The sequence below is a fragment of the Acinonyx jubatus genome, chromosome B1, assembly GCF_027475565.1.
Source record: "Acinonyx jubatus isolate Ajub_Pintada_27869175 chromosome B1, VMU_Ajub_asm_v1.0, whole genome shotgun sequence".
Taxonomy (NCBI): Eukaryota; Metazoa; Chordata; class Mammalia; order Carnivora; family Felidae; genus Acinonyx; species Acinonyx jubatus.
Window position 1 is genome coordinate 135,145,008 of NC_069382.1, and position 26,278 is coordinate 135,171,285.

A 26,278-nucleotide genomic window follows, 5' to 3' on the forward strand; every position below is an offset into this window, starting at 1 on the left:
ACACTAATTCAAAGGGATAAATGCACTCCCCTGTTTATAGCAGCATTATTTACAATAGCCAAATAATGGAAGCAGCCCAAATGTCCATCAATAGATGAATGGATAAAGAAGATGTGGTACACACACTCACACACACACACACACACACACACACACACACACACACACTGGAATATTTTTCAGCCATAAAAAGAATGAAATCTTGACATTTGCAATAGCATGGATGGAGTTGAGAGTATAATGCTAAGTAAAATAAAATAAGTCATTCAGAGAAGGACAAATACTATATGATTTCACTCATACATGGAATTTAGAAAAAAAAACTAGCAAAGGGGAAAAAAAAGAGAGAGGGAGGAAAACCAAGAAATACTCTTAACTATAGAGAACAAAGTGATGGTTACCAAAGGGGAGGTGGGGGGGGGGCATGGGTGAAATAGGAGATGGGGATTAAGGAGTTCCAATGAGCACTGGGTGAGGTATGGAATTGTTGACTTACTATACTGCACACCTGAAGCTAACACAACACTGTATGTTAACTATACTGGAATAATAATAATAAAAAGAACTTGCCTTCTGCAATTTTCTCCCCACTGCTACCCCACATCACCAGTTTTTGTCTTTCTACTAGATCATTACCATCATCATACAGTCATGGTGCAATACTAAAGAAAAATATCAGCCCCCACACATAGAGCTATATGTCACCTAGACTGACAGTTAGCTATAAAGTATCAGCAGACCAAAAAATTCTTTGTTCTAGTCCTTTTGAACAAATGTTATATCTGCTTTGAGGAATGTTTTAGTAACTTTACAAATAGCTTTCCAAATTTGTTAAACTTTGGTCAACTCAATAGAATATTATGCAATGTACTTGCTCCACCGGGGTCTTCCAAGATTCGAGTCTAGTTATTCATCTACAAGCAATGCAATGAGTCTTGAAGAAAATCAGCATTCCTCTGCAAAGCAACCATTTCAGGATAGGTCATTACAAGTTCTTTAGGCAAGAGGAGAGGCTAATCTCCAGACAGTAGATAGACCAGATTCCTGTTGCTGCTTAACAAATAACCACAAGTTTAGAGGCTTAAAACAACACAAATTTATTATCTTACAGTTCTGGAGGTCTCATTGGGCTAAATTAAGGTATCAGCAGGACTGCATTCCTTCTAGAGGCATCAGGGGAGAATTTCTTTCCTTGCCTTTTCCAGCCTCTAGAGGCCACATGCATTCCTGGGCATGTCCCTCTCCACCCTCCTTCCTTCCTTCATCCCCAAAGCCAGCAATATATCATCTTCAGATCTCTCTGACTTTGGCCCTCCTACCTCCCTCTTATAAGGACTCTTGTGATTACATTGCACCCTCCCAGATCGTCCAGGATAATTTCTCCATCCCAAGAGTCTCAAACACATGTCAACAATCCCTTTGCTATGTGAGGTAACACATTCACAGGTTTGGGGGATTAGGATATGGACATCTGTGGGGGCTATTATGCTGCCTACCACATTAGAGGAAAATCTGTTTTTTTGCTGGCAAGGAAGCCTCCACAATATTTCGGGGTTCAAGGTCTTCAGTTTCAATTAAATTTGTCCAAATGTCCCCATCTAATGTTCAGTTCCATTCTTTCCTGACCAATACTTTAACATAAGATAACGTAAATTAATTCAATTTTCTTGGTAATTCATCCATCTTCATGGTCAGATTTTGGATTGTTGTTTTTCCCCCCAGAAATCTTGACCCTGTAGCTTTTTCAAGTAAGGATTATTTTTTTCCCCCAGGGAAGGTAAGAAACTTTCTGGTTTCTTAACCAGATCTTGAAGTGGGAATTTCAAACCTTGAGTTTATCATTTTCCTTCTCTAAGTTCCCCAGTATAATTTGATATAACCAACCCACTCCACAGTCCTTGTAGCCTTTATTCCCACTACGTTATCCTGTTTCAGCAATTTCTTAGTCATCCAAGGTGATAATAAATTAGCCATTTGCCACTATATGCTGTGAACTAAAAATGCTATTTTTACTGGCAATGGGGTCCTTTAAATCTAGTGGGATCTGAGAATCAATTCTGGTCCCTAAAGTTCTGTGCCTCTTGGAAACCATTTCTGTTACTAATAACTAAATGTAGTGAGGAGAGCAAAGCCACTGCAAGTATTCTGGCACAAAGAGATTTAATATAGGAACTGCAGGTTAGGTGAATGCAGCAAAAGCTGGAAGTGTGAAGGTCTGGGAGCCGCAGTCAAAGGATTAGAGAACATTCACTTGACGGATTGAAGCTTTGGAGCAGATGAAGAAACCAGAATTCATGGAGAAATAGAAGATGCCAGGACTTGTAGAGTACTCTAAGAAGCTGCCATTTATGGCCCCTTGACTACAAAGCAAGAGTTTGCACAGAAGTCTGAGAAGGCACTGTGTTTTGCTGCCATAAGTGCAAAGCACGTGCTCGTGGTGAGATCTGAGAAGCTGGAAACTGCCAGTTTCCTGGGAGAAGAGAAGTCTGTGAAGCTGCCACAGCCTCCTGAGAATGAAAGCTTCTTTTCTCTGCCTTTCCTATCTACTGTGAGTACCTCTCGCTGGCAAACTTTAACTCAGAACCATAGAGGGCAGGGGATTCTGGAAAATGTTTCTAGCTTCTTTGCAAAGCAGAGATGGTACAAGTGGGTGGTAGTAATGCAAAGTTGACAACCTACAATTCAGCATAGTTAGAATACTTTGAATTTTTAGAAATAAACTGGCAACTTAAACTGGCTTAAATTATAAAGGGAATTTATTAAGTCATGTGACTACGTCTAGAGGTAGAGATAACTGTAGGGGGAAATTGAGCTGGTAGCTCAAAGAATGTAACCAAGACCTGGTATCCCATCCCCTGAGTCTTGACAACTCTTCATTGCTCTTTGATTCCTATCTTCACGGGAATCTTTTTGTTGCATAATGGATGTCAGTGGTTCCCTCAGCTACATGCTTCTCGGTTTATGAATGAGCAGGGGGTAGGAGAGTATTTCTTCACTCAAACATCAAAAAGAAGTTCCTCAATGTAATTGGATGACTTAGGCTCTGTCCCCTCCCCAAACCAAACAATGTGACCAAGGGTGATGGTCACCCTTGGTCTTATTAGCCAACTCCAGAAAGGAAAACTGATGTCAGGGGGCTCCAACCTCAAATGTCTACTGCAGGAGCCAAAACATGGAGGACACGAACCAGTTAAACAGAATAAACCCCTCCTACTGTGGCCAGAGGGACTTTTCATTATGTGTCACTACTTTTAAAGTGTGAATTTTGAGCAACTGTACTGCGTCTGAGCACCTGAAAACTCTCAGCCTTGGTGTAAGGAAATGATTATTCTCCTGCAGGTTGTATGGAATAAGGAATATTGAATAACTCAGAGCCACTACAACAAAGGGAAAGGTTCCAAAGAGCTCCAAGACAAAATACATGTTCTTAAACTTTTTTTAAAGAGGTTTTCAATAGTTCTTAGTTAACCTTAATCTGAAAATCCCAATTTTTCTGATTATGTTCTTTTTCACTAAGTATTCTCTTGAACTGTAGCTTCTACAAAGTAGGACAATTTTAAAATTAGCAGCTAAAACAACTGTAAAAGTATGTTATGAAGCAAAACCTGATACTATTTGGCTTCAGCCTTGGTCCCTGGGAAAAAAAAGAAGTCTGGAGAATCCAAGACTCCAGAACTCAGTTCAAGTCAAAATATTGTGCTTATTGAGGCATCTGGTGGGCTCAGTCAGAATATGTGACTCTTGATCTCAAGGTAATGAGTTCAAGCCCCATGTTGGGTGTAGAGATTACTTAAAAAGAAAAAAAAAAGAGTTAAAAAATATTGTACTTATTGTAATGCCTGAGGCAGGATTATGAAAAGGCTCTGGATAAAACCTAACTGCAGCACTTAACCAAAATTTTATTCTAGAGCTGCAGAATGAGGAAGAAAAAGAAGGAAAAAAGTACTGAATTTAATGAAAATGTTGGTCTTATTCTCTATTGCAAATGTTATCAGTAGTATTAATCTAATTCTTACTTCATTTTTAATGATCTCTTGTCATTAGAGCATGTTTTTCTTTCTTTTGATTTTTAAATTTTATTTTGAATCCAGTATAGTTAACACACAGTGTTAGTTTCAGGTATACAGCACAGTGATTCAACAATTTTATATATTATTCAGTGCTCATCAAGATTAGTGTACTCTTAGTCCTCTTCATCTATATCACCTATCTCCCTAACCATCTCCTCTCTGGTAACCATCACTTTGTTCTCTATAGTTAAGTCTGGTTTTTAATTTGTCTTTTTTCCCTTTGTTCATTTTTTTCATATATTCCACATGAGTGAAATCATGTGGTATTTTTCTTTCTCTTATTTAGCTTAGCATCATAGTCCCCAGCTCCATCCATGTTGCAAATGACAAGATTTCATCCTTTTTTTATGACTAATATTCCAGTGTATGTGTGTGTGTGTGTGTGCATGTGTGTGTGTGTGTGTGTATGTACCACATCTTCTTTATCCATTCGTCTGTTGATGGACACTTGGTCTGCTTCCATATTTTGGCTATTGTATATAATGCTGCAATAAACATAGGGGTGCCTTTATCTTTTCAAATTAGTTTTTTTCATAATCTTTGGGTAAATAGCAGTGGAATTACTGGATCATATGGTAAATAGAATTATTAGCTTTTTGAAGAACCTCCATACTGTTTCCCACAGGGGCTGCACTAGTTTGCATTTCCACCAACAGTGCACAAGGATTCCTTTTTCTCCACATCCTCACCATAACTGGTTGTTTCTTACATTTCATTGATTGATTTATATTTTAGAGAGAGAGCATACAAAGCGGGGAGAAGGGCAGAGATAGAGAATCTTAAGCAGGCTCCATGCTCAGCATGGAGCTTGACATGGGGCTTGATTCCATGACCCTGTGATCATGACCTGAGGTGAAATCAAGAGTCAGACGTTCAAGTGACTGAGCCACCCAGATACCCCTTTTATGTTTTTCAGTTTAGCCATTCTGACAGGTGTGAGATGGTGTCTGTGTGGTTTTGATTTGCATTTCCCTGATGAGTGATGTCGAGAATCTTTTTCTTTTAAAGAAAATAAAGTCATATGACCACATAGAAATAACACCCTACTTGTAGATTTGCCTCTTGTCAGAAGAAATCAATCATGAAAGGCCTCATGACAGTAGCCTTCTAATTCATCTTCCTGATACCCTACCTCAGTCCACTGTCCATACATCTGGAATAATCTGGATTATTCTGGCCACTTAACATTTAAGTCAGGTCATATCCTTCCCTGGCTCAAAACCTCCCATAGTTTCTTGTCACATTTAAAATAAAAGTAAAATGCTAACCGCAGCTTACAAGGCCCTGGGTAACCTTGTTCCTGGATACTTTGTAGGTATGATCTATTACACTTTCTCTCCTTCACTCTATTCAGCTACACTGGCCTCTATCATTCATTGAAAGTGTCAAGCACACTCCTGTCTTTGCCTTGTACAGTCTTCCCTATGTTTATGGCTTTCTCTTTTACTTGAGAGTTCTACTCAAAACTTACCTCCTTTAAGTCTTCTCAGAGTAACCTACCTGAAATAGTACATAACTCTATCTCTGGCACCTTACTCATTATCTTCCTTCCAATCACTACCTATTGTATATTAGTCTGTTGTTTCTTTCTCCTACTAGAATGTCAGCTCCGTGAGATCAAAGTCTTTGCTGTTTTGGTCAGTTATATTCTCAGCACCAGAAATGTAACTGTTTCATGGGTTGCATGGTTGAATGTGAATAAAACTAGGAATAACATCACTATTTATGTTTTTTTTAATGTTTATTTATTCATAGTTTATTCATAGAGAGAGAGAGACAGAGCAAGCAGGGGAGGGACAGGGAGAGTGCACAAGAGAGTTCCAAGCAGGCTCCACGTTGTCAGTACAGAGGCAGTTATGGGGCTCGATTTCACAAACTGTAAGATCAAGACCTAACCCAAAATCAAGAGTTGGACGTTCAAATGACTGAGCCACCCAGGCGCCTCTCCGCTATTTATGTTCTAAGAAGCATTTAGATGAATCAAGACATATTTTGGAAGTAGGAGTTGGTTAATTGATTGGATGTGAGTGGTTTGGGTGATACCAATGACTCCCTGATATCTGCCAGGAGCACAGAGGTGGGTGGAGATGTCATTTAACGAGAAGACGAAGACTAAAGAAGCTGATTTGTAGGGAAGGTGGAGTTCAGTTTTGGACATCTAAAGCTTGAGATACCTGTGGAATATCCCAGTGGAGACATTATGTAGGCAGCTGAATATGTAGACCTGGAGTGAGATGGTTAAATTTCCTTATTGTTTGAATCCTTTTTGATCTAGGTTTTTTCCAGTTGAGTCTGAGGGCACCCTATTGACCCTTCTGTGGTTAAGCATAACTCGAGATCCCACAACCGATTTGCTGAAAATCTGAAAATTCACAGTGGTGGAGCCTCTATTTTCTCTAAGTGAAGGGAGAGCTTCCTGACAACCAGGACTGATGATAAATGAGAATGTTCAGTTTGGGCAATTGGTTACTTCACCTAAAATCACAAGATAATTCTTCAACCAAATGCTTGAATCTTACTGAGGGTGTTCTGCAAGTGAGTAAATGTTTAACATGGTTGTAAAGAGGCTTAAGTACGTGTACCTTGTTTAGGAAATGGTTTCTTCCTGTTTTTTTTCTGGACAGTTTATTCTAGGTTGCTGAATGGAATGCATGTTACACTTAAAATAAAAATATGAGCATAGGATTTGCTCACGCCATTTGTATTTAGCAGATTAAAACTGTGACTCTTCTATGTGTATCTTGTTCTGGATAAAAGTGATTCCGGTTTTATTTATTTATTTTGAGAGACAGAAAGAGAATAAGATGGGGATGGGGAGAGAGAGAGAGAGAGAGAGAGAGAGAGAGAGAGAGAGAGAGAGAGAATCTCAAGCAGGCTCTGAGCTGTCAGCACAGAGCCTGATATGGGGCTTGAACTCACAAACCATGAGATCATGATCTGAGCTGAAGTCAGATGCCCAACCAACTGAGCCACCCAGGCACCCCATGATCTCACAGTTTAAACCCCACATCGGGCTCTCCGCTCTCAGTGTAGAGCCTTCTTCGGATCTTCGGTCTTTCTTTCTACCCCTCCTATGCTTGCATGCGTGCGCTCTCTCAAAAATAAACAAACATAAAAAAAATAGAGTTGTACGCTTAGCCAACTGAGCAACCCAAGCATCCCTACAGTCTTTAGCTTCTTAAACACTACATTCTTGTGATGTGGAGTGAGTTTGTATTTTTCCTTTTTAAGGAATTTCATGCATCAGCAAGTGGTTTTATGCCTGAGATGAAGTGGGATGGTGGGCAGAGAAGACTTTTAAGTCACTGCAAGCACACTTAGTTTGCCTAAGAGGCTCTGAACCTAGCTAGTTGGAAATAATCCAGTATTTTGTCATTCAGTAATTCTACTAGCAACTGAGTCTGTTATGTGTGTGTGTGTGTATGTGTAGGTAGGGAGGATACACCAAACACATTATCTTTGCTCTCGTGGAACTCATGGTCTAGTACAATTGCATATTTAGAAGACCTTAAGTAAGGCTAAAAGGCTGTGGGACTGGCTGATTAAATCTGCCTCAGGGAGTCTGGGAAGGTTTCACAGAAGTAGTAACATTTGACTGGGTTTTAAAAATAGGAATAGAAGTTTACTAGGCAGATGAAGAACGTGAAAAGAACAAAGGATGAAGTAAAATGAGTTCTAAGAGGAATGTAGGTGAATGAAGGAGCACAGAATAGAGAGATCTGGGCCATAATAAGTAGGGACATAACTGATATGGCATTATCCAGACTTACATAGCATATGGTAAAGGTATTAGCTTTAAAATCACTCCTAGGTTTTCTGGAATTTTCAATACAATTTCCAGGAAGTCCAGAAGCTACTGGACTACTTGTGAATTAAAATGAACCTTTTTGGAAAAGTCTTATTACTAAAAGGTGGGCATGTCTAAAGCTGTCTTAAAAGCCAAAGAATCTTCTGGGGTGCCTGGGTGGCCCAGTCAGTTGAGCATCCAACTCCTGATCCCAGCTCAGGTCCCAGGGTCTTGAGATTGAGCCCTCCATCAGGCTCCATGCTGAGCATGGAGCCTGCTTGAGATTTTTCTCTCCCTCTGCCCCTCTCCCCTGCTTGAGCTATTTTTAAAAAAACAAACAAACAAAAAAAAAATCAAAATACTCTCTTGAAGACAGAAAATATCCAGAGACCTCCTAGTTGTCTCTAAATTTAAGTATTTGGTTTGAGCTCAATACCCACTTTCTCCTAGGCTATTATTATTTTGACAAGTGGAGACATACCTGAAGTCACTACCACTTGATCTAAGATACGTTCTTTATATCGCCTGTGTATGATTTGCTTAATACAGTTACGTATATATATAAATAAAATATAGGGGTGCCTGCGTGGCTCAGTCAGTTAAGCCTCAGACTTTGGCTCAGGTCATGATCTTGAGGTACGTGAGTTCCAGTTCGAGCCCTGTGGTGGGCTCTGTGCTGACAGCTTGGAGCCTGGAGCCTGCTTCCAATTCTGTGACTTCCTCTCTCTCTGCCACTACCCCTGCTCATGCGGGGTCTCAAAAATGAATAAACATTAAAACAACAACAACAAAAAGAGAATATAGGAGTATATAGCTTATTTATTTTGAGAGAGAGAGAGAGAGAGGAGAGAGTGTGCATGTGAGGGGGAGGGAAGGAGGGAGAGAAGAGAAACTCTTAAGCCAGTTCCCTGCTGTGAGTGCAGAGCCTCACCCAGGGCTCAATCCTACCAACCTTGTGCTCATTACCTGAGCTGAAACCAAGAGTCAGAAGCTCAACCAGCTGAACCACCCAAGCACCCCAAGATTGTATTTTTAAGACATTTTCAGAATTTCATCTGTATTTTTGAATTTTAATTATTCTGTAAATTCGGCTAGCTTGATTAATAACAAAAAATAGGTATTTTTAAACATCTTGAGATTTTTGGGTAGTGTCCAATTAATACACATTTATTTAATTACATAGTGGAAAAAATACTTATGTTTTCAGAGTTCTTTACTGTATTTTACACTACTCTGTCTCTCCAGAGCCTGGGCACATACGAAATCGGCAAATAATTACTGTTGACTAAAGAAGTACCTAAAAACTTAATTTTCTTCTAGTTGTATCGAGGAAGCTGCAAATCTGAAAGCCCAAATAAGCTAGTTTCCAGCCACCACATCTGGGATTTTTAATAGGTCTATTAAAGAACTTTACTGTTATCCTGCAAGAAACGCTTAGCGGTTCTTTTAAAAACCAGATCCCACAAGACAAGAAGCTCAGAAACCTTGTAAAGACTCACAGCATTTATATATTCTAATTAGTATAAGGACTAAAAAAACATTAAATGAAATGAACCCCTGGTTGACCTCACACACTTCCTAATTCCGTATTTTTCAAAGAATTGAGCTTTTAGGATCTTCAAGTAAATCGAGCAAAACAATCCCTGATCTTTGAAATATGCCAGTTACCTGCTTCTTTTGACGAAAAATTTCAGGAGAAAAACAGGCAAGCAAAAATCTTACTTGTAAAGTAAACTTAAAAGAAAAAGGAGCCCTAATCCTCAGCGGCTTCAGTCCTGAGGCCCGCCTGAGGTCGGGAAGCTCAGCGGCGGCAGCCGGGGAAACCTCAATGTCACCCGGTCGCGGGCAACTACCGCTGGCGGAGGAGCTGCGGCAGTCCGTGCACGCCCGCCGCTTGGCGCACGGCGAGCGTCTCCAGGTGCCGCGGTGGACAGAGCCAGAGTCACGGGGCCACCAGCTCAAGGTAGCCTCCTTCCTCCAGCTAGGCACTACGAGACAGGAGCCGCCGGGTGTGCGCCTCCCCTCCCCCCCACCCCTACGCCACAGGCGCACGGGGCACAGTCGCCTACTGGGAAGTGCTGCCACACCCCACCCCGACGCCGCGACTCCGGCTCGCAGCCGGGGGGGGTGGGTGGGCCGACTCCAGGAACCCTTGCAAGGGCGGGGGCGAGGGAGCGGGCCCCTCTAGCTGCGTCTTCGAAACAGCGTTCCTTGTTCTCGATGGTCCCCGCGCAGCGGTCTTATGGAACGCAACTTCCGGTTCCTTTTAAAGGCCCCAAGCTGTGCGGCGCGGCGCGTGAGGGGAAGGTATAAAAGGGAACGAGAGGGCGGGACCGAAAAGGAAGAGGAAAAAAAGCTAGCGGTAGAGGGGGCGGGGAGGCGCAAAGGGCGCGCTCTCGCGTCACGTGACCGGGACGCGCCGTTCTTCCGTCGGCCATTTTAGGTGGTCCGCGGCGGCGCCATTAAAGCGAGGAGGAGGCAAGAGCGGCCGCCGCTGCTGCTTATTCTTTTTTAGTGCAGCTAGAGAGAGCGGGAGTGCGCGCTGCGCGAGTGTGGGAGGCGAGGGGGGCAGGCCAGGGAGAGGCGCAGGAGCCTTTGCAGCCGCGCGCGCCTTCTCTGTCTTGTTGTGTGCCTCGCGCGGTAGAGCGGGCGCGCGGCAGCGGCGGGGATTACTTTGCTGCTAGTTTCGGTTCGCGGCAGCGGCGGGTGTAGTCTCGGCGGCGGCGGAGGCAGTAAGCACTATGTCGGAGGAGCAGTTCGGCGGGGACGGGGCGGCGGCGGCGGCAACGGCGGCGGTAGGCGGCTCGGCGGGCGAGCAAGAGGGAGCCATGGTGGCGGCGGCGCAGGGGGCAGCGGCGGCGGCGGGAAGTGGAGCCGGGACCGGGGGCGGAACCGCGGCTGGAGGCACCGAAGGGGGCAGCGCCGAGTCGGAAGGGGCGAAGATCGATGCCAGTAAGAACGAGGAGGATGAAGGGTGAGTAAGGGGCGACCCGGGATAGTCAGGCCCAACTAGTCCCCCTCCCCCTCCTTATCCCCCCGCCATTAGGCCTCGTTCCCGCTCTCTGCCCGCCCTCCAGCCCTCCGTGCAGTCTTCTTGCACAGTTCTCTTCTCTATGCTGGGTTCCCCGGGGCTTTCGTTTCCTTCTCCCCCTGCCTGCTTATCGCCCCCTCCCCCATCACACACGTTTCCACCTTTAGCCGTCACCATGCTGCTCCCTGGCCCGCCCTCCTTCCCTCCCTCGCCTTGGGTCTCCTCCCACTGACTTAGCCGCCAGGATTTTTTCCCGCCTGTCGAGGGGTACCTTTTTTCTTGCCCCACTGTCCCATTTCTTCCTTGTTTTATAAAGTCCCAACCATAAAGGTAGACTCGGAAGCTTTTATGCCGGGATCTAAGGTTTATTTGGTGCGTCCACTTTAGCATCCCCAGACGTTGCGATTCGTTTATAAGCGCATGCTTTGGGGAACGTGTAAGCTGCCCACTCAGCTCCTCCCGCCTCGGCTTCAGGCCGAATGTTTTCTTAGTATTTTGGATAAGTTTGGTTTCAGTCTCTTCGATTTTCCACAATACGTTATGGAACTACAGCTTGAGTACATAGGCCCTACTTTTCAGCCTACGGAACATATTGGGCCTGGTGAGATTCCCTGAATCGCTTGTTGGTACGTTGGCTTTTGCTTTATGGGCTTTGGTTAAGTTCCTTGCCGGCGGGGCCTGCACTTGACTGGAGCTCTTTCTAGCTCGGCTAGCTGGCTGCCCTTCCCCCACCCCGCGGAGTTATTCTAACCGCGCACCCTTTTCGCGCCCTCAGCTATTGGATTCCCTAACTGTTCTTACTGATCGTAACCTTACTTTTCATGTGCAGTTTCCATTTTTTTTTTTTTTAACCCCATCCCCGTGGCCAGGATCCTTTTTTGGTCTCTCTTGATTTCTCCTTCCCGCTCTCTTACCCACTGTTAAAGGAGGCCTACCAGCCTTCTTTCATAAAAATGAACTCTTTATTGTGCTGTGGCATGATTTTTTTTTTTTTTGCAGGTTTAAGTACTGACTTGCCTCCCTCCATTCGGAATAAGTTGTATATACTATTTAAAGCTGCATTTGATCTACTAGAGTGCAGCATTTGGGAGCGGAAGCATAATACAGGAGTTAGCAGGAGGGACTAAATCGGGGTTCTTGGTTAGGTTTTCTTACTCCCGTTACCGACCGCTGTTCTTGGGTTAACGCTTCCATTCCTTTTTGTAATGGGTTATGTGTGTCATTCTGTTTTTTTTTTTTTTTTTCCTTCACTATAACAAGGAGAACGGTGTGGAAAGTAAAAGCAGTAAGATGTCGTTTTGATCCAGTATTAGAAAACATGATTTTCTTTATTGGGAAAGAACACTAGATTTGGAGGGTGGGAAAGAGAAGCACCTTAGAATGTTGAGTTTAATCTCAGCCTAGGCAGACTTGTCAGGCTGATTGTGCTGGCTTTGGGAGAATGGAGGTGGGATGGGAAACTAGCTTTTCTTAGTTAATGTTGAATTGCATATGGTTTAAGAAAGGAATATGTTAAATATTTGGAAACTTAAACCTTTAACATTTTGGTTTTTATTTCTGAATTCTGTTCTTTGGACAGAGGCACCAAAATGATTAATTGTATAACGTGCTGTTTGGGGCAGGCTTTAGCCCTGATTTTTCAAATCACAAAGCAGCTGCCTTTGTAGTTTCCTACTGTTGAACTGAAGTGTAAATGAATTAAAGTTTTTAGCCCTAACAATGTCAAAAACTAAAACTAGAATTTTGATTGGTTGCTGTACCGGTTGTTAATTCCCTAGCCATTCAAACTCCTCCCCACGACACTCTGAAGCAGCGACGGCACAGCGGGAAGAATGGTAAAACTTTTAAATTTTATTTCTGTATTATAAAGGTTTCAGTAGTCATAACATGCAGAGGCTGTGTATTGGTTAGTTGCCCATTGATCCCCAGGAAATTCTAGACATAGTACAGTAGGATATCTTGTGCCTGGGATATAAAACCTTTTTAGGCATCGTGTGTGATCTTTGGGCAAAATTAATGCCATTACATGGTTTTTGGTCTGTGGTAATGCATGTAATTGTGGTTTGGTTAAATAAAACTTAATATAATTAGTAATATTTTTATATTTGAACAAGAAAATATAGTACAGTAATTTTAAATTTTATTTCTTTTTTTAGGACAGATATTTTTGTTGGATGTCTAAGTTTAATGTTAAATGGGAAGGTTACTTGATACAAAATCTTGTGTGTTTAAAATGTCTTGCATGTTCTACTGAAATATTTTGGATATGTGAAAAGTAAAACAATTTTTAAAGTAGCGTGTGTATGTATTGTGCAAAAATTTATTTATTTATCTCCAGCCATATTTGTAAGTAGAACTTGAATAACGATTGGATATGTACTAATCAGAGGCGGGCTGATGTGGCTTTTCACTACATTCAGCTCTTACGAGATTTTTTATTTTCAGTGTGATTTGGTTGGAATGTTAATTACAGTTGGTTGGTTCACATGTAGCTGAAATTGCATGACTTTTTCTTGGAAGGCTGGTAGATTATTGTTCTTTTTATCCCTCGTTTCCCCTAAATGTCCATCTTTCTGCTTTTAGGATTGATTATATTTGAGTTTTCCAGGAGTTTGTATCCACCACCACTGGAGTTTAGAGGACCAGTAATTTGTAGATAGTTGACTTAGAGCTGTACAAACTACATTCTATTTGAAGAATCCAATTGGGATAACATTTAAATTTTACACGAGCTTTACTTACTATATTCTCATCTACTGAAATCTGTCCAGTTTTACATTGCAGATAAAGCAGACTGGAAATAGGCAAAAGGGAAAAGTAAAAAGACTGGGGTTAGTTTGACATACAAAATAAGACACTTTTGATGAAAATAATCCACTTGGCACTGTGATTGTTCATTTTCACTGTTAATTGTGTCAAATTAAGTAAGATTAAACTGTTACTCTTGACTTTTTTACTCTATTACATATTTTAAATCTTACATAAGCAGTTCAGTGATTAGAAAGGACCATAAACTTAGGTCTGAGATCATTGTTACGATTCTTGGAAGAATTACTCTTGCCCTGCTACCCAATAATGTAACTTTACAAGTTTTTTGAACAACCTCTTAAGGAAAAATGGACAATTAAATATTGATAGTGAAAGTTTTAGATTATGACCTCTTAATTTTCTGCAAGTAGGATTTAACAGAGTTTCATTCTAAGTTAAGCAAGTTTATATTTAACAAATAATCTTTGTTTTAGAGTTTAGTATTTGACTTTTTAAAGTTACTGCCTGATCAGCCAGCCTCATCCTGTTTCAGATACTATTGTTTTTCTTTTTGGTTTGTGTACTTGCCCACTCTCTGTTCCTTTCTGTCTCCCAGTTTGAGGGATATCGTGCAGCAGTTTCATAATAGTCTGAGGAGTGAGGATAAGACTGGGTCTACTAGATATAAAATCATCTGAATTTAGTTTCTTAAACACATTTGGTTTGCATTAGTTTTTATAATTTTAACTTGAATAAAGTGATTACATTTCAATCCTAAAAATATTTAAAAAACGAGTTTGTTGTGGACTTAAAGTTTGTTTTTTTAAAGTTTTAATTTTGAGAGAGCATGAGTGGGGGGATGAGCAGAGAGGGGGAGAGAGAATCCCAAGCAGGCTCTGAGCAGGCTCTGTCCTGTCAGCGTGGAGCCCCACGTGGGGCTTGATCCCACAGTGAGACCTGATCCCACAGTGAGACCATGACCTGAGCCAAATTCAAGAGTCATACACTTAACTAAGCCACCCAGATACCCCAAAGTTTTTTTTTTTTTTAATGTTGAGGATAAGAATAAACAGTTGTTCTTAGGAGGGCATGCCTGTTACACTTCTTGTGGATGTTTCCACACTTAAGACCTTTAGAGTAATTATTTCTGTAATAAAATGCTTTTCTCAGTTCACCGTATTTTTATCTTTCCAACTCAATATTCCTAGTTTTTACTTTTAAGCAATTGCACTGGAATTTCCCATTTTGGTGTGGGCTCATGTTCTTTACTGGGCTTCAGTTCTTTTAGAGTAGGTAACAAAATTTTGTGTTGGTCAAAATATACACGTCATATAGTAAGCTACTGGAGGAGAGTTTGTTTCAAGATCAGTGGGAAACTATAATACTGTGTTAGCTTTCAGACAGTTTTATAAGGTAGGTACATTGACTTGCCCGCATTGGACTGGACAGAGAGCAAAAATAGTTCCATTTGGTTATCAGCCAAAATACAGCAGTACTTTTCTAACAACAGGGCAGTAGATCTAGTCCTATAACCATTAGCATATAAACTAAAGTGTGATTTTTTTTGTTTGGGAATTTTGTGAATTTTACTGTTGGTTGACTGCTGTCTGATTTTTAAGAAATGGTCATACATGTTTTTGTTTTAAATATTTGAGATTATTATCTATACCCTATTGCTTTTGGGGCATTCTGAACGTTGCTTTCTAAAACACTTTTAGAGCAATCTCATACCTAATTTACTGGCCTTTAATTCAGTCAATTTGGGTTTACTGTAAAAGTTGAGACCCTGAGTAGATGGTCTGCATTTTAGTGTTCTTTGGGACCTTTGATAAGTTTCTAGTGTTAAAATTGCAGAAATTAATGCTCCCAAGTCTCAAGATGGTGAACATGTAAAGGAGGAGTATTAAATTCTTTTCATTTCAAAATCTTTAATATGGAAAATACTAAAAATCCACTGACCTTTAGGGTTTGGAATTAGAGAAAATCATTGAGGATTTTCAGTGCTGCCTTTTGAGATAAATACTTGGCCTTAGGCCTGGGTTTTTCCCTCAAATCATGTGATCTCTTCTATAAGTATATTTACTGTGTATTTTTTTTTTTTTTACTGTTTTCTGTTTGAGAGTGAGTGAAAGAGCGTGTGAGTGGAGGAAGGGCAGAGAATCCCAAGCAGGCCCATCTCACGATCTTGCAACCGCGAGCTCATGACCTGAGCCGCTGTCAAGAGTGGATGCTCAACCGACTAAGCCACCCAGGCGCCCCTTTACTGTGTATTTTTAATATTGTCTGGCTCTTCTGTTCCCTGTAAGGCTGCTCTAATATAAGAAAGTTTTGAATCCACTATTGGGATTTGTGTTTATGGCCAATATGGAGAATTAGTTTTAGTCTTCAGGTGATAATGTGTTACGCTTGAAAGCATTTTAAAAGGAGTAGAATAATAACTTTTTTCCTATTCCACTCAAAGCTGTGCACTTCAAGTGTGTGTGCAGATTGACAAATGGAATGAAATATAACTGTTAGTCCAAGTTTTATTTGACTTTAGTTCTGCTTCAACATTTTAGTAGATAGGGCACTGAACTGGATGCTGGAAGCGTGGGATCTTTTTCTGTTACTTCACTTCAAACAGTGTGGTTTCAGGTAATATAACCTGTTTGTTACTTGGTTTGCTGATCTATGTGTTGGAAACAATGCTCATCACAGGAAGATTGACCACATAGCCTGCTTTCATAGCTTGTGTGTGTTTATCCGGTGCCTTAATAGTTGATACTGCCAGTGATTTACTCCTGTGGAGTAAAGGTAAGCATGTTTTAGTTTCTGGAGTATTAAATTGTATATTGGAGCTAGATATTCAAGACTATTTGGGGGTGGGGAGATTTTATTACTGGTAGTGTTTGGCCAATAATCAAGGTGATAGTTTAAGTATTGGTCATGTCTTGTAAACTCCTGCTTATCTGGATTTGAAATACCACACAGTTCAAGCTAGGAAATTCTCCCTCTCCCCCTTTAGTCTTGTAAGAAACACAAATGAAAAATTACTAGCAAATGTACTCAAAAAGCAACCAATAGGCATTGTCATGGAAGCAATCTTCTATAATTTTTCTTTTCTACTGTTAAAAAGTAATGTGATTTTAAAGCATTGCAAGAGTCTTAAAATTTCATCAAGAAAGGCAAAAATCATTTTCTGAGTTCAGTGTTGATGTCTAAATTGATTTCCAATGGAAAACTACAGAATTGTGAGTGTGTAGTAATCTCAGTTAACCAGAACTTTAACCTCTAGGTTAAGGAAACCCCATTCCTTAACCTTCAGGTAGATGGGAGTTTACCTTTTAAAGCTGATCGAGAGATTATTTTAAAAGCAAAATTACAGGAAGTCATTCTTTTCTTGGAATGAAAGGAAAAAGGGGAGATTTTTGGGTTGAACATTTAAAAACTGTCATTTTATTAGTTATGTTTTCAACTTAATTCTCTTTTTTAGTCATATAAGTTCATTCTAAAGGATGAAGTAGCGCTGAGACTTCATATACTAGGCTAGAGGAGTTAATCTTTACTGACTTATTAAAAGTTTGTCAGTCTGTTTCCAAAGGTATTTTTTATACAGATTGTAAAATGATTACCCTACCATATGGTGTCATCTGGTTGTAAAAAGTAACCCCTGCCCCCTGTTATAGGTAACTAGTTACTTAACTTTAAATGTATACTTTCTAAGGAAAAATACTGATTTTACTCATGTTGGTGGGATTTCATTATATTTTGTCATTTTAGGATTTTAAATGAATAATTTTAATGATAACACACTAGAAAATATAAATAAGAATTGGTGGCTTACTTGAGTAATATTCTGAAAGGTGACAGTGATTGGCCAGTCATGTTATGTACTTGACATTTCTGTTGTGTTTTTTAAACTGTCAGAACTTGTTATGAAACCACATACAGGAGTTGTTAGGAAGTGTTTGAAAATTACAGAATATTTTTTTTGACCCTATTTCAAAATTGGGAGTGTAATGGTGTTTATCATTTTACCTTGAAAAAGGTGTTTCAACTTCTTAGGAGAAGGACTTTAAATAAAGTAACTATTGACTTTGGAGTGTTAAACCTAGTGATCTCAGTACAGAGAATGTTTTTTTGGGTGTGAAAAACAGTATTAAATCAATATTTCTATCAGCCCTGTTGCATATGTATTACCTCTTTTATAATTTGAAATTAATTCCTTACTAAACTTGGTGTTTATGTGGAGTACAGACAAGTCCTCAAGATGATTTTTTAACTACATTTTGAGTTTTTTAGACAATCTAATTTCTAGTCTGTATTTTTTACATGGGCTATTTAAACATCTCTGGATTACTTTAAGTATTTAATATTGAAAATAACCTTAGGATCCATTTATATGAAACCTCATTCTGGCCTTTTCCTGTTAATGTTGGCAACTTCATATAGCTCATGCAGATTTAAAAAAATTAAGCCTGTGAGTAAATGAAAACATTGCTTTATTAAGTTACTTTAAATTGTGCTCTGCCCCTTTTAAATAACAACTTTATATTGAATACGTGGGATGTTTCAGACTACGTTCTGTGCCCTTGAAGTGTACTTGCTTGTTTATTAATACTATTTTTTCCTTTTGTAGTTGTTTTGTTTTGTTTTGTTTTAACGTTTATATTTTTGAGAGAGAGCATGAGTGGGGGGAGGGCAGAGAGAGAGGGAGACACAGAATCCAAAAGTAGGCTCCAGGCTCTGAGCTGTCAGCACAGAGCCTGACGTGGGGCTCAAACTCACAAACTGAGATTCCTGAGCCAAAGTTGGATGTTTAACCAACTGAGCCACCCAGGTGCCCCAATGCTGTTTTTCTTTTTAAGTAAGCTCTACACGCGACATGGAGTTTGAACTCATAACCCTGAGGTCAAGATTGATTGGCATGCTGTGGGGACTGAGCCAGCCAGGTGCCCCTGTACTTGTTCATTTTATCCTTATTGAAGATTCATGAAATAGACTTTTAGTCCTCTCGTTTACAGATGTGGAAACAGTCATGGGTATTTGTTTTCCTGAGGGTCATACATATATTTAGTAAGTGGCGGGGGTAGTATATAAATTCAGGCGATTTGGCTTACTACCTCTAAATTTACTTACTCTAGAAGAGGATGTCTCGCTAAGCAATCTTAAATTCCTAAATGACATTGCATAGCATTTGGAGAGTCATCTGCACTGAGTTGTATAACTTTATGTCTGTTATTTAATATTATAACATGGTGTAATATCAGTATCTGTAAAAAGCAAGCTTTCAGTTGTTGAGTTGGTGTTTTTTTATATTTATTTACTTGTTTACTTATTATTTAAAGTTTATTTTGAAAGAGAAAGTATGAGGGAGAGGGAGAGAGAATCTCAAGCAGGCTGTCTGCTGTCAGCTCAGAGCCCAGCTTAGAGCCCAGCTCAGAGCTCAGCCTGGCTCAGTCTTACAAACCATGAAATCATAACCTGAGCCGAAATTGAGAGCTGGACGCTTGACTGATTGAGTAACCCAGGTGCCTCATTGAGTAGGTGTTTTAAATTGAATACTGTATTGCCTCTTGGGTGCTCAGTAATTTATAGATAGGAATACAAAATTAAATGATGAGTTAACATTCTGTAGATGAAGGCCTGTTTTAATTAGGATTGTCAATTCACTTACAACTAAGGATCAAATTTTAAACTTGTAGGATTAGGGGCCCATTTTTGTTGCTATTTGAACAAGTCTTGTGACATTTTAACTTGGCTGTTTAGGATTTTTCTGAAGTTCAGTCTATCTCATTGTAAGTGTTTGCACAGCTCTGTAGGAGTGACAGTAACCTGAAACTTAGTCTTGAACCAAGGCAGCAGAGATAATCTGGACTAACAGTAGGTGTGCTTTAAGCAAAATACAGAAAAGTAAAAGAGAATTTAAATTGTATCTTCTGCCATCTCATAATTTGAGGGAGAGCTTGTCAGAATGCTAGTGTTCTGAGAGGCTAAAATAATTCCCATTTATCCAAAATTAAGATAATCGGCTCCTTCTTACTGTACTATTCTGGTGTGCCTATGAATGTGCTATATTTAACATGGAATGCATCTGGAACAGTTTGTGTTCATTGTAGTGTATTTACCTGTCTGGTTATCAGTTGTGCAGCAGCCTTCCTTGTTAGAGTAGGGGAAAAAAAGTGCTTTGGGCTGCCAAAATGGTAATGCATTTGTCTCAAAGAAGAGTCATGTAGGCTCAGAGACTGTTTACTTTTTTTACTTTACACAAAATTCGCAAAGTTCAAGTGCTGGCTACCTAGCCACCCTACAAAGTGGTGGTGGGGGGCGGATTTAACAGCAACAGGTGATTAATCTGGCAAAAATGAATTATAGAACTTGTTAAAAGAAGTAAGAAATGAGATGCACTTAGTGTATTAATTGTTCTCTCATTTCAGAAGAGCCTTTGGGCATGCTAACAGTAGCTTAATATGAATTAGTGGTGACTGACCCATACAGTGTTAAATCATGATTACTGTATTTAAGAAGGCAGAAGTGTGTGTTGTAGAAAAAATACTCATCCCAAGTAATGTAGAAATTGGAAGGCAGGCAGTGTTTTAAAGAAGGTGGAATATTTGGCTCATTCTCTAAAGGTGCTGGATAGCTGAAGTTTTACTGTGTGTTTCATTGTAGTTTTTGGGGAAATAATCCTCCTATGGAATATGTTTAAATTATAGTTGGCCAAAAATTTTGGGATTTGATTGTTGAGGAAAAACAACATCTTCAAGTGGCCTTTTAGCTTTAAGGTAGACACATTGAACAGCCCGAACTAACAATTGTATTAAAGGTGAGAAGTTTCTTTAGAGAGTTCTTTATTGGGCCAGTTGATGGGTTAGGATGCTTATCTATTTAAGAAAACTGACTTCCTATGCTGTGAAAAACATTTGGGGCTTGTGAATAGTAATGGAACATGCCTCAGTCTCATTCATAGGGTTATAATTTATTTTTTTGTAATTTTCTGTTTTTTTAATAATTTTTCTTTTTCTTTGTTTTTTCCTCAGTATGAGTTGGGGAGAGGGACAGAGGGGAAGAGAGACAGACAGAATCTTAAACAGGCTTCATGATTTGCACTAAGCCCGACTTGGGGCTCTGTCCCATGAACCTGGGATCATGACCTCAGCTGAAATCAAGAATTGGACATTTAACTGAGCCACTCAGGCACCCCTGAAATAATTTTATTTTTTTTATAATTTTTTAAATTTGTTTTTTTAACGTATGTTTTTTTATTTTGAGAGAGAGCATGCATAAGCATGCAAGCAGAGGAGGCACAGAAAACGAGAATCCCAAGCAGGCTCCGTGCCAACAGCACAGAACCCAACTTGGGGGTTGATCTCACCATGAGATCTTGACCTGAGCTGGAATCAAGAGTCTGATGCTTAACCAACTGAGCCACCCAGGCGCCCCTTAAATAGTTTTAAATCAAGAACACTTATGTAAACTTTGCCTTGGAAATTAAAGTCAAACTTAGTTCTGTCTTAATATCAGAGGAACAGATGAGACAATATTCATGCCTTTCAACTTTAGCTTTTTATTTATTTTATTTTATTTTTTAACATTTATTATGAGAGAGAGTACTTGAGCATGAGTGGGACAGGGGCAGAGTACTTGAGCATGAGTGGGACAGGGGCAGAGCCAGAGGGAGAGAGAATCCCAAGCAGACAGGGGGCCCTATCACCTAGATCCTGACCTGAGCCGAAATTAAGAGTTGGGTGCTTAACTGTCTGAGCCACCCAGGCACCCCTCAACTTTGGTTTTTTTAAAAAAGGCTTTTGTTATTTATTTATTCTCTTCAGGCTGAAATCTCAAATTGTTAAATTATTGATGGAAAATTCTTTAATCCCAGAAGGTGGTAATTCATTAGTTAAATTTCAAATTGAAGTTGTTTCTGTTCTAGAATTGCCATTGATACCTGAGCAAGAGGTCATTGCATTATAGTTTGTTATTTCTCATTTATAAAAATATATCAGTGTCCCTACCTTGAAAGGATAAATGTTGCTAATGAACTTTCATCTCTGAAGGAAGTGCTCTGGTTCTTTAGGTTAAAATTAAAAGTAAAGTGTTTAAGGCATAAATTTAAGTGACAAGGATTGGATTTTAAAAGATGCATTATTTTAATGAAAGAAAATGTATTGAGAAAACTTTTTTCCCGTGAAATTTGCAATAATTAAAAATTATCTGTATATTATGGGTGTTTTCTTATGTTCATTTGATTATAAATATAAAAAGGGTTAATGTTACTTCAAGCATGAAGATTTTATTAAAGGAAGTCCTAAAAGTTAAGCATATAAATGACCCAGCTTCGCATTATAATACATGTACTAGTTTGAAAACTTAATCTGAAATGGGAAACAAAGTATATACTTAAGGGCTTCTTGTGCACTGAAAGTTAAACTTTGTTGTAAGAAGTTAAAAACAAGTCTATGGTGAGAAAGTAAGATCAGTAACACCTCAGTTAATCTGGCATCTTTAGGGGAGAAGCTGAACAAGATCTCCTTCCAGGGACACAATTGGCCTCTTGTTGCAGGAATTGGCTTTAGTGGCAATGTCCTAAATGCCCACAAGATGGAGATGTTTCCTGCTTTAATTTCTACCTGGAGCCAAAAGTTAGTATCACTTCCCTATCCTCACCCCAATTACAAAGATGAGAAATTGTTGAGCAAGCATGATTTTATTCCCTTAAAAGTTTTAGCCTTCACATAACAAATTCTGACAGTTTACCCTTAAAAAATCTCCAGTCCTGTCTCTTTAAAGGGTAGGTGGTATGTGTAAGCTCTTTGGGGCAGGCTAGGGGGTGGCAAAGGGGGCAGATGTCAAAGGAATCAGAGCTGCCAAGTCTGAGCATTATGGCATTTTGCTGTAATAAAAATAATACTTCACCTGAGAAAAATTTTTTTGAGTATGTATTTTTAGTCTTAAAGTGTTTTGGTGGTTTCCACTTACCACCTGTCACTTTTAGCATCTTCAAGGTTTAAATATTTTATTGCTGGTTAACTGAGGTTCTACTGTAAATAAATCATATAAGTTGATTAGTGGATTGTGCTTCAGTGGGTAATTCTTGTTCACTAAATTGTTCACGTTATTTTTGTCTTTATTAAAGACTCTTAGCAATCCAAAAACTTAAAACCTAATTGTGAGACTTAGAATTTTCCATTTCATGTGCTAAGAGTTTTGTTAATGAGAGAGAATTACTGTTAAATAGAAAGGAGCTTCAGCATAGAAATATGCTGGTTGCTGTGATCAGTGGGGACTACGTAGCCTTTTTACAAGTTTAATGATTGGAAGGGAAATTTGAAGCTAAAATTCTGTGTTTTGCTTTTACCAATACTTAACCTGTAATTTAAGGAAGACTTAGATGTACAGTATTTTTACTTTGGGATTACATTTATCTTTTTGGCAAGTCAAAAGAATTGGCTGCTTGCTCACTATTTTTGTAATTAGGCAGATAGCAGCAGTAATAAGCAAAACCTAACAACTGGAATGGGGTGTTCTTGATACATGATTATGTAGGAAGGACATTATTTAATACACTGCCCAATAAATTGGTGCAGTTTGGGAAAGGTATTACTGTTGTGGAAAAGTTTATTTGTTTTTAGCATTTTAATATTACTTTTTGTCTTTACAGGAAAATGTTTATAGGAGGCCTTAGCTGGGACACTACAAAGAAAGATCTGAAGGACTACTTCTCCAAATTTGGTGAAGTTGTAGACTGCACTCTGAAGTTAGATCCTATCACAGGGCGATCAAGGGGTTTTGGCTTTGTGCTATTTAAAGAGTCGGAGAGTGTAGATAAGGTAGTGTGTTACGTGTTCTGATCAGTTAATAATATAATATGTGGATAGTTTGATAACACTAATTTGCCCATTTGTGATTTCCCCTTTTGCAGTATATGAAGCTAGAGCTATAGTTCTTAACCAATATATTTTATGAAGAGTCCTCTTTAATTGTTTACTGAATACCTTCTGTATGCCAGGCTCTACTAAATTGAAAAAATTAACTTTAAGAATACTGAGACTTAAAGACACCTAATTAAAGGGATGATCTGTGACAAGTTCACAAAAGTATAGATTTTGAAATTTCTTGGGCTAAGGGGAAATAGCAATCACGTTGATATTGCTGACAGTTAATGGAGAGTTGGTTTTCTAGTAATTAAATGTTTCCCCTCCTCCCCATTCTTAACTGGCATTTAGGTTTGAACAGTTCTATATTAGCTGATGTCACATCACCACAGTTTGACTTCTTTAATCATAAGCAAGTCAGCATATACCTGGCATTAGCTATATTTATTTAACTATAATTATTAAGTTAAGTTAATAATCTGAACTTAAATTAAGGTACATACTTAAAATGAAAAACTTCAATTTCCCTAGGTCATGGATCAGAAAGAACATAAATTGAATGGGAAGGTGATTGATCCTAAAAGGGCCAAAGCCATGAAAACAAAAGAGCCTGTTAAAAAAATTTTTGTTGGTGGCCTTTCTCCAGATACACCTGAAGAGAAAATAAGGGAGTACTTTGGTGGTTTTGGTGAGGTATGTGATCATGTTTTGACCCAATTGTTTTCAAAATTAATGTGAATATAATTGTCACATTATATTTTCAAAGTTGTTTTGAAGTTTGGGCTGATTATGTGATTTGTTTTGAAAGCAGGATATTGTAAATACTTCCATTAGCACATCTTTGAAGGTTAGATGATTGTATTTTTTTCATATATTGAAGGTACAGAGTACGCAAAGATGTAACACGTTCTTACCTTGAGGAACTTACCAGATGAGTAGTAGAAATCAAAATATAAACATGAGGAAGAAATCCAGGTTGGATTACCTGAGATAATAGAAGGAAATGGTTCAGTTGAGACTAGGAAAGAAATGAATTCTTAAGAATAAGGTGTAGTGCCTTCTCAATTTAAAAACGTACATGTGCAATTTTTATGTCTAATTACAGACTTAGAGAAACTGAAGTTCCTTTTGTGAAGTAATGGGTTAAAGCTAAGATGAGAAGTTTGTGGCCTTGCCTGCCAGATACAGCCTGCAGACACTTCTTTTGCTTGATTTTAAACAGAAGATGTTTTGTTAATATTTAGGTTGAGATATTTCCCACAAATACCTGGATATGTAGCATTTCTTACATATTTGCAAGAGCAAGCAACATTGGAATTGCCTTCTTATATGGGCAGCAGCCATCTAAGATGAGAGTAGTAGCCTCCCCCTTTGGTTAGTCATATGTGGTCCTCCCCACTTCCCATTTTCTCCCAAATGCAGTCATCTTTATTCTGTTTTTCTTAAAATTGACTGTTGCCTTCTGTTCTTGGTTGGTATTTGAATATGTGACCCTTGAATGAGGTAGCAAATGTCAGTATCCTGGGAAGCTTATTTTTATAAATAGATTTGAAGACTTCGGTGGACTGGATATTTTTATTGGAAGAATTCTTTCAAAAGATTAGAATAAACAGGGAAAGAGACTGCAGAATAGAATTTGAGGGCCAAACATGTTTTTCTGTGCATTTTTCCCCACTAAACTTGTGCTTTTATTGTCAGTCACATGCAAACTAAGGTATTAAAACTTATTTTTGATCTCAGGTGGAATCCATAGAGCTCCCTATGGACAACAAGACCAATAAGAGGCGTGGATTCTGCTTTATTACCTTTAAGGAAGAGGAACCAGTGAAGAAGATAATGGAAAAGAAATACCACAATGTTGGTCTTAGTAAAGTAAGTTAAGCATCCATTTACTTGTAGAGAATACTAGCTTTTATAGAGGGTTTCATCATCTAGCTTTCTGAAAGGCTTCAGTTTGCATGCTTGTGCTTTAAAGATGTCTCATGGGCTTCTTACTTATCAAAGTCATTGATCACTATTTTTTTGCTTTCACTGGGAAGCAGTAGGAAAACATTTGTTTTTAAGTGTATTTTTGTCTAGGCTTTACCAAAAGATGCTGTTTGAGGGCCCGACGAGTAGAATGTAGCAACCTATATTAAGCAAATAACTTCTTGGATGTCATTAGAGGAGATTATTTCTTTAAAAGTACTGATGATTGGTTTGATAAACTGACTTTGAGGAAAATATCAAATTAGTCAACTCTGTATTTTGGACATTATTGGCTCTCCTGGTTATTATACATTTTGGTGTATCTTTGTGAGTCCGTATAATAACATACATTTTCTCTTTTAGTGTGAAATAAAAGTAGCCATGTCGAAGGAACAGTATCAGCAACAGCAACAGTGGGGATCTAGAGGAGGATTTGCAGGAAGAGCTCGTGGAAGAGGTGGTGGTAAGCTAGAGTCTAAGTTTACTCTTAAGCTTTTCTGCTTTTTAATTATCCTGAAGTAAAGATCTTTGCTGATCTTCTGACTTTAGTGAACCTATTAATGTGCTGCAGGCCCCAGTCAAAACTGGAACCAGGGATATAGTAACTATTGGAATCAAGGCTATGGCAACTATGGATATAACAGCCAAGGTTACGGTGGTTATGGAGGATATGACTACACTGGTTACAACAACTACTATGGATATGGTGATTATAGCAGTAAGTACTATACTTTTTATATTAACTGCTATTTGACATTTATTTTGTACAAATTTGGATAGGTAGAAAGGTTAGTGTAGCTTTGCCAAGTGCAAACTGCCT

General features: G+C 39.1%; 1 protein-coding gene across 6 annotated transcripts in view; it reads left to right on the plus strand.

Moving 5' to 3' along the window:
• Window positions 1–10,279: 10,279 nt before the first annotated feature.
• The window catches only part of HNRNPD (heterogeneous nuclear ribonucleoprotein D), an 18,447-nt gene continuing 2,448 nt past the window's right edge, over window positions 10,280–26,278 (plus strand). The window contains exons 1-7 of one of the 6 annotated variants that reach the window (XR_003420210.2): window positions 10,280–10,831; window positions 12,667–12,723; window positions 23,277–23,445; window positions 24,022–24,183; window positions 25,231–25,362; window positions 25,822–25,921; window positions 26,030–26,176. Coding sequence is in view for 4 of the 6 variants with exons in the window: in XM_027059322.2 (XP_026915123.1) it covers window positions 10,599–10,831; window positions 12,667–12,723; window positions 23,277–23,445; window positions 24,022–24,183; window positions 25,231–25,362; window positions 25,822–25,921; window positions 26,030–26,176 (1,000 nt within the window). In the remaining 2 variants the exon portion in view is untranslated. The remainder of the gene's footprint in view (window positions 10,832–12,666; window positions 12,724–23,276; window positions 23,446–24,021; window positions 24,184–25,230; window positions 25,363–25,821; window positions 25,922–26,029; window positions 26,177–26,278) is intronic. The other 5 variants (XM_027059322.2, XM_027059331.2, XR_003420212.2 and 2 more) reach the window with 5 other exon arrangements.